General features: G+C 38.2%; 2 protein-coding genes across 2 annotated transcripts; both read left to right on the top strand.

The window, feature by feature from the left end:
- The first annotated feature begins 1,825 nt into the window (after window positions 1-1,825).
- LOC125812793 (uncharacterized) lies at window positions 1,826-3,868 on the top strand. The gene is made up of 4 exons (XM_049492261.1): window positions 1,826-2,232; window positions 2,326-2,482; window positions 2,621-2,721; window positions 2,964-3,868. The coding sequence occupies exons 1-4, from the start codon at window positions 2,154-2,156 to the stop codon at window positions 3,866-3,868; spliced, it is 1,242 nt and encodes a 413-aa protein (XP_049348218.1). The 5' UTR covers window positions 1,826-2,153.
- Window positions 3,869-3,871: 3 nt separating this feature from the next.
- Window positions 3,872-4,343, top strand: LOC125812794 (protein FRIGIDA-ESSENTIAL 1-like; the record flags this gene model as incomplete). The annotated part of the gene is given in 3 exon segments (XM_049492262.1): window positions 3,872-4,069; window positions 4,071-4,139; window positions 4,229-4,343. Coding segments are annotated over 3 exon segments (297 nt in total), but the record flags the coding sequence as incomplete, so codon positions are not given.
- Window positions 4,344-8,556: the final 4,213 nt, after the last annotated feature.

The following is an 8,556-nucleotide window of genomic DNA, read 5'->3' as shown; positions in this document are numbered from 1 at the left end:
TGTTCGGCCTTGACTTGTTGACAACTATGACAACCGGAGACGAATTTGGCAATGTCCTTCTTCATGCCTCCCCACCAATACACATCTCTCAAATCCTCCATTCCGGGGACGTTGCTTATGATCTCTTGTTATGTATAAGACTTTCCTTTTTAGTTATGTATTGACTATGAGGGTGAGCCGGTAATTTGGCTTGGCCCCCGCTAAGTACCCATGTTTAGAGGTGGTGTTAGACAAGTTGTGTATTATGCTTGAGCTTGACTCACCTATGGTATTTATGTATCATTCTCTCTTTCTCTTGCTCCCTTAGTCCCGATTCCCCCTTGATTATGCTTATCGCTTATGGTCATTTTAATTGCTTCCGCGACCAAGGATGTGTAATGATATGCTATGAGGCTTGTTTGGGGTTCCTTCGGGTTCCCCATTCGCCGGTCACGTCTAGGCCTAGGCTTGGGTCGTGACATTAAGCATAGATGATTGTGTTCTAGTTGTAGAGACCAACGTGTGTAGGTTCTCTACTTTTTGCATATCACTTGTACATCGGGAATTTTCAGTCATATTAATAGAACTATTCCTTTTTTAATCATGGTGTTCGACCAACTTGTGCACACCTCGACTAATTCCACAGTTACTACTATCTTCCACCAGCACAGGTACCTGGTAACTTTGTTCACCAAGGATTGGAATGATGGAAATAAATCACCCTCAGTTTGAACCATAAACCTTATGGTTCTCAACCCACTTGATTGATCATTAAGCCGCACTCTTGGATGGCTAATAGAATGATTCCTTAAAATTCCTTTTGAAAAAATAGAACTATTTCTTAAAAGGGAAAGATGGCTCAAAGACCAAAGTAGTTATTATAAGCACAACCAACCTTCTTATTGCCGGAGAACTCATCATGGCTGGTGACTTTAATCATGACTGCTTTGATTTGAGGATTTTGGAAAATTATCCTTCTAGATTAAAAATGAGAAGAAATCTAACATAACTTGGTGGAATAAGGAAGGTGTTAGAGTCCCACATTGATTGGGGATTGGACCGACAATCTGCTATATGGACTTAGGCAATCCTCCCAAGTTGCTTGGACTCGGGTGCAGATCTAGAGGTTGGATCCTCTATGACCTAAATTTTAAGATTCGGTGATACAGATCCATGTGTGGATACGGGTGAGGGTACTCGGCTAAAAATAGAGTTATAAAACCTAAATTATGAGATGGTGTGGAGAACTCAAGTAAAAAATAATGATCAAAAGGAGAATCTTGGAAGGAGATAAAAGGAAAGAGAGTGGCAGTAGAAATTTATATATACAAGATATTTCGTTTTCTTCAATTTCACCTTAGGTTTTGTTTTGATAACAAAAATCATTAAATTTGTCCAAACTTTCTCCCTTGAATTTGGTCAAAGTATCCAAAACCGGTTGACCAGATCGGATACGGATCCCACACCCACACCAACGTCGTGTCGACATGGGTGCGGCACCGAAAGTGATGAATCGAAGCAACTTAGATCCTCCCCTCATGAGCTAGCTTTTGGGTTGAGTTAGGCCTAAGCATCATATCTTTATGTGGTATCAAAGCCAGATCCATCCCTGTCTGGACTCCTAGTCCATGCTCCAATTTGGCCTGGGCGGGAAGGGGGGTGTTAGAGTGGTTTGAGTCCACATTGGTTGGGAGAATGGACTGGTGATCTGCTTATATGAACTTGGCAATACTCCCTCATAAGCTAGCTTTGGGGTTGAGTTAGGCCCACTCCCAGGTGCCATATCTTTACCGGAGGAAGGCTTCTCTTCCTCAAACCAACTCCCACTGCCCTATTGGCATCCCCTAAATATGGAAAATTTGGAATTATGAAGTATAGAATCTCCTTGAGGTGTATTCCACCATATGTGCTTGCCTAATTATTTAGCAATAAGGTTTCATGTACCTTAGTAGATCTGTTAGGAATAGATAATCGTTTCATGCTTAGACAGAGACACAGAGTTGTTGGATAAACAATCGTCAGGGAATCCACCACAAAGATGTTGAATTGGTCTGTGACTTACTCTGATCTTTCTTCCTTGTAGATGGAACCCGCATTCTGGAGCCTTTGGGTCTTAAAGATCATTTAAGATCAGGATCTTGTACTCCAAACCTGTAGCAAATCCTGATACCCCTATGACTGAAGAGGGTAATGACAGTTGCAGGATATCTAATTCTGATGAAAGAAGAGGAAAGAATTATTCAAGTTTGGATGGTGAGAATTCTTGTTAAATTAAATGGGGAACATTCTAATCTCCCGTTATAAGACTTGTAGATATTCACGGGGATCCTGATGGGGCTCTTGCAGGAAAAAGAACCGTTGTACTTTCTGATCTCCAAGCTCTTAAATGTGATAATGGGGAAACAACCCTTGAAAACCAGCCGTTTGGTCAAAAAGTAAGTGCTGAATTCACTGAAGGAGGTCATCATGAAGTGTTACAGGATTTACAACAAACATCATCAAGGTTTCATTATACTGGTTCTCTTTCAACTTTCTAATCATACTATGAAGTAGGATCTCATGCTGCTTTTGAACATCTCCTTGTTGGAAGTTTGTTTTGGTTAAATTTCAAGTAGAACTCTTGAAGGTCTGGTTTTTCCAGGTTGGATGCTGAGGAGACTTGGGCCAGAAGTTTGACCCCTCCTGCTGATTCTAGAGGTGGAAACAAACGACCAGCAGATAGATGTGAATTTTATTCTAGAGGTTGGTTTATCAACAGGAGTTCATGTAGGTTCCTATTATTTTTTTGAAACTGGTAATGTTGAGGAGCTCATGTAGGTTCCTTCACGTAAGGGATTATGTAATTAGCCGTAATAAGGATGGTGTTTTAGATACTGCAAAGATGAAAACAAAGTCATAAATGGTGAAGGTAATATCAAACTATTTTTTTGGAATTGGTTAACCCTAACTTTAGTATTCCTGATAAAGTAACTTCTGTGTTATAGGTTCAAAATATACCACCGAGAGACCAGCATCGTATTGTTTCTCTGATTTTGCATCATCTGAAGTTCAATGTGGAGGATATCAAAGGTTGAACAGTGAAAATGATTTGCATATGCATAAAGATGAGGATTGGTCAAGCATGCCGTTTAGAGACATTGGAAGAGAAACTTTTGGATATAAATCATACTTGGCTAGTTATGGCAGCTCGTCACCACCATTACTCAAAGATAATTCTCTTAATAAAGATAACTATTGTAGTGGAATGCATCCAAGTAGCTCAGTACTGCCATCTTACAAGTATCTGAACACCGAAGGTCCCTCTTATGCCTCAGCTTTGGATGGCACAAGTTATAAGAGGACCCACCTTATGCCCGATTATCATCATTTGCCATTCTTGAATCGCTCTGTGGATAGGTGGCCTTCTTATCTCACTTCTTACTCTTCAAACCTAGACCCTGTTGGTGATCAGAAGCTTTTAGACCGTAGCCGAGACTGTATAACTAGGTCAATGTCTCTGCATAACAAGTCTTCAGCACTTCCTGGTTGTGGAACTGAATCTTTTTCTTGGACTGATTTATCAGGGGACACGGAACACTCATGTGGTTATAAGACCAAGGTGAATTTTAATGACTGGGAAACTTCTGCGCCTTTTCGTCCATCAACCTTTCTTAGTCAAATTATTCCCCCTCCAGAAAGTCTTTATGATCCGATTCGTGACAGCATTGAGCAAACCAGCACCGCCGAGAAAGATTTGTCTGCTAATGAAAGAAAAACAGCTGATAGAGCTATAGCCCATCAAGAGAACATGAATACCTCTTCAAAAGAAGAAAAGCACTCAAGATCAGTTAATCCCAGAGGCCAAAAGAGGAAACAATCAAAATTAGAGAAGCTCGGGACCCAGCTGTGAATTCATACCGACTTTAGGAGAGATGGATCTGTGAACTATGAGTCAGGAGTTATGAAGCATTTCCGTGCTGCTCTTGTGGAATTAGTTAAAGAATTGCTTAAGCCAACTTGGCATGAAGGTCTTTTGATGAGGGATGCGTACAAGATGATTGTTAAGAAAGCAGTAGAAAAGATCATTAACTCTTTGACACCCGATCAAGTTTCCTGATACGACTGAATCCATCAATCAATATCTCTCTGTATCTGAGACAAAAGTAGCTAAGCTGATTGAGGTGAGTCAACACTCTGAAACAGTACTTGCTGACTGTGGTTGAGGCTCTTTCTTCCCTGAACTTAACAATTGGTTAATTTGTGATTGCAGGGGTATCTGGAGAAATATGGTAAATCTTGAGATGAATCATCAAAAGTATTGCTTTACATGCTGCCACTAGTCAGGAATTAATTAAACATGTCATTGTGGACTACTTATGTTTCTACTAAAGGGCTAGAAGCAAATGTTAATTTTGTATATGGATTTCTTCTTCTTAGATAAGACCTTTTTTTGCTGCCTTCATGGGTCGAAAGAATTTTGGAAGCATCTATGTTTACTTAGTAATAGTTTGATTCAATCTTGGTAAGGAAATATAATTTGCTAATGTCATCATCTTCGCTAGAGTCAACTACTAGATTAGTGCTCATTCTCTGGCATTCATTGAGGAAGCTTTTAGATCCAAAAGGTCATGGAGGAGGCCACTAATTATCCATGAAGCTTTAATCTGATGTTCAGTAGGTAGTCTCACGATCTAGCACCCATGCCCTGACATTGTCATTGTATACTTCCATGAGTCGGAAGGTTGCAGGAGTAGGAGGGGGACACTAGCGAGATCTATAAGCAGTGAATTCCCCATAAAAATAGAGGCACCTATCAAAAGAATACTTTAAAGGCTTTGGGATTGAGGTCTCATTAGCTCGCAACAGGCTGCATGACTAGAGCCTGTTCCATGCCGTTTTCACTTTTCAAGTTAGGGAACTAAAATACTTTAGAAGATAAAGGAATATGAGTGGGAGAAGATTGTGCTTTTGAAGAAAAACGAATATTAAGTTTAGTAACTTAGCGAAGTGTTCAGTTCTTTTTCAACAGGATTACAGGAAGTACTTATCGTCTTTCATTCCGGCTTTGAAAGGAATTTGTTCTTTTAAGATGTTGCTCCAATCAACTTAGTGTTAGCGGTTAGATATTGGCTAGTGCTAGTTATATATGAAATGAAACTAGTAACTGCAGTTCGTGACAGAATTGGATAGCAGGCAAGCATGCTTTTGATCGTGTCTTTGCACCAGAGCATGGAGGTTTAGAGATAACTATAGATCAGCCCAGCTAAGGACATCTACCTCGTCGCTGTGGGAGGATCATCCTTTATTTGCGGCATGCTGTTAATGTTTACGTAGTTGCATGGGGGATTCTTGCATTTATAACAGTTGCAGTTCCTCACTAGGGCACAGAGGTTTCAGGTTTCTGCAGCTGCTTGTTCAGACAATTATTAGATAATAGTGTGATGGTCAATTAGTCGGTGGCATAATCATGGTGCATACAAGTTGACCCATATGCCTCCGTTGTCATTAAAAAGATACCAAACGATTATGTGGACTTTGGGTATCATAGCTACACTAATTCTCTACAGTATTGTTATGGTAACCCTATGGGAGGTTACACTGACAAAAACAGTTCAATATTATGGACATATCCGATGCATTCACTGGTGACTAAACCAAATTGGACAGTCTTTTTGGCCCTATAGCTATTTCATTAAGCATTGAGTTGTTATTTAAAGCTGCATAAGAATTATTATGAGTCTAATAATGTGTTGAACGAACAGGAAGTGCAATGAATGGGATGTTTATTAGTGAGGATCGCGGTGTAGATAAATTAAGTTTTATTTGGCGGGTCCAAGATTTACCAGGCACTACATGCTAATTAGATCTTTTAGCTTGAAATAGAAAGAGTTCTCTTGAGCCATTGCTTGTTTTGTTACTCATTCTCTGCTTCTGTAAGTTTTAATATGTGGAATTGCAGAAAAATGAAATCTTCATCTAGATGCTTGGATTGGACATATTTCCTTGGAAGCAGTAGATCCTAATGCCGCAATATGCTCGCTGGAGCAATGGAAACTTCTGGGGCATCATTATTTGAAGGGGTTGCGGAGATAGACAGAATAACTCAGCTACTTAAGAAGGTAATGAGTAGGGGATACTGTCCTTATCATATGAAAAAAAGTCAATTTCATAGAATTCAGTGGCCATGTGCATATACTTTGGAAGACTAAGACAACTCTCAAAGAGTCCGTCCTGCTTTGGATGGATATCAAATCCATAGAGCTACAACTTCCACAGATATATAATTCAAATCCATGATGCTATATCTGTAGGAATGATACTGGTGATACCTAATCCGATCCTTTATTTCTGCATATGGCAAATGTGAGCTTTTATCTCACTTTTTGGTCTACATTGGTTCATTTTTAGAACAGTCGATGAAGCCTTTACAAGCCGGAGAAGCAGAATGATCTAGCAGGCGGCCAGTTGGAAGGAGAAACCTGAGACGTTAGATCAGAATGTAAGACTCAACTTTTGGCCTTTTGATGTGATCTTAAGATCTAAATGACCGAGATTCCATTGGACTTTTTTGAACACTGTATCGTGGACGAGCTAGGGTTCCAAAAGAGGGTTCATCCGAACCTCCTTTGGGCGAAAATAGGTTAAAATTATATTTTATGTATGTATAATATTGAGAGACTCACCCCCACCCGCACCGCCTTTTTTTTTTTCTTTTTCTTTTTTCCCCTCTCTTGTGAGAGTTTCCATTTTTTGCTTCCTTACTGACTCGAATCCACAATCTTTGGGTTTGAGGGAAGGAGATTGTTCACCATCTAAACAACTCCCTCTCTTGTCTGCATATGTTTACTCTTTTATAAGTTGAATTTCCTTTAAGTGAAAATCGTGGTTCCGTCATTGCCAGTGTGCGTAGTAGAAGTGTTATTGACAGCACCCACTTTGTTGCTGCTTTATGTCAATAAAAAGTACTCTATGTAAGAGAAGTTGTCATTGCTTATTGAGCTGCAAACCAATCCAATTTGTTCAACTTTATTTCCTATTTTGTATGTGTTATAAAGTCTGCTAATCTCTACCCCAAAAAAATATAGCATTTGTTAATTGTAGGAACAAAGGAACAAACTAATCCCCTATGAAAAGTAGAATGAAAAAGGAGCTAATCTTGTATGAGAATCTATTCTCTACACTTAAAAGCCTAAAAGATATTTTTCTCAAGTTCACTTCAACTTTTGATTATCTAAAGGAAAATTTCACTTTATGGATAAAATCTTTTTATCAAAGTTTCACTTCAACTTTTGATGAATATTTTAAAAAATAATTAATTTCTTCATAGTAGTAATATTGTTTGGACGTATAATTACTATGACAAAAGGGATGGGTTTTAACTTCTTGATCAACAGCCACGCAAACAATTTGGATTAAGAATGTTGCAACTTTCTCAGATATGAAGTTATAACCACCTTTGACTTCCTTTTGGTTGTCATTCATCACCCCCGTAGACGGCGAGCGTCTATTTATTTAATTTTATAAATTTAATTGTGGGTTTATGCACATTAAAATTGGATGTCAAGTTAAAAACATATTTATGAAACTATCGGACACGTTTGACCATATAATTTTTTCACTTATTTCATGCGTTGAACTAAATTCATCTCGAAGTTGAATTTAAGAATTTTCAAAACTTTTAAAAAGGCGTTTTCACTTTAAATTACTCACAAAAAGTCAAAAATATGTTACGAATTCCCACATCGGTAGAGGGATGGGAAATTTGGCTCTTTATATGGATTTGAACAAACCTCCCTTCAATCCTCATAAGCTAGTTTTTGAGATTGAGTTAGGTCAAGTGTCATATCTTTACTCTTAAGAAGTCCCCACATCGGTAAAGGGATGAGAAATTGATAGAGGCATATCTAAGATTTTGAGATGATGGGTGTACTATTACGAAAAGGTGAATCTAAGATATAAATTTGATCGGTTTAACATTTAGGTTCTTATCACTAAAAATAATTAGAATTTTTAAAATTATATGTCCAAAATTATTTTTACCTATCCAAACCATTTAGAGAGACGTTATCCAATTTTAGAAATGAAAATAAAAGATTCAAATTTCTAACCTCACTTAGAGAGGTGCACTCAATCATAATCGCACGGTATGATACTTCAACTATGAGTTTATATATCTATATTTAAATATTTTTTAAAAAAATATAACACTACTATATATTATTTCAGGAGGAGAGCATGAGTTTACGTGAACATGGTAAACCCCTCCTGAATACGCCTCTGAAAATTGATCTCCTTATATGAACTTGCACACCTCGAGCTAGCTTTTGAGTTAGGCCAACTATCTTTAAAAATCAACTTACTTTATTAATCCAAACATAACTTCAATTTTTTTTAAAAACACGGTGTTAGTTTGAGAGCCAACAAATTATTGGATTTACTGAGCTAAAACCCTTTCAAAAACCCAGCTCAACTGGAGTTGGAGCCAATAGCAATAGAGAAGATGGATGGAAATTCGGGGTACAAGGAGTATGTAGCTGGTCTGATGGCCGGTATTGCTATTGTGATTACCGGTCACCCTTTTTGATACCGTTCAAGGTT

This window comes from Solanum verrucosum, unplaced genomic scaffold, assembly GCF_900185275.1.
Source record: "Solanum verrucosum unplaced genomic scaffold, falcon-dt-bn FXZP01000709.1, whole genome shotgun sequence".
Taxonomy (NCBI): Eukaryota; Viridiplantae; Streptophyta; class Magnoliopsida; order Solanales; family Solanaceae; genus Solanum; species Solanum verrucosum.
Note: the sequence above shows the minus strand (reverse complement) of the source record. Positions and strands in the feature narration are given on the sequence as shown.

Excerpts from the sequence above, each read along its gene's own strand:
- LOC125812793 (XM_049492261.1), top strand. The coding sequence starts at position 2,154 with ATGACTGAAGAGGGTAATGACAGTTGCAGGATATCTAATTCTGATGAA. Across the intron at positions 2,233-2,325 it reads GAATTATTCAAGTTTGGATG|GAAAAAGAACCGTTGTACTT; the intron begins GTGAGAATTCTT and ends GGGCTCTTGCAG. Across the intron at positions 2,722-2,963 it reads ATGTGAATTTTATTCTAGAG|GTTCAAAATATACCACCGAG; the intron begins GTTGGTTTATCA and ends TCTGTGTTATAG.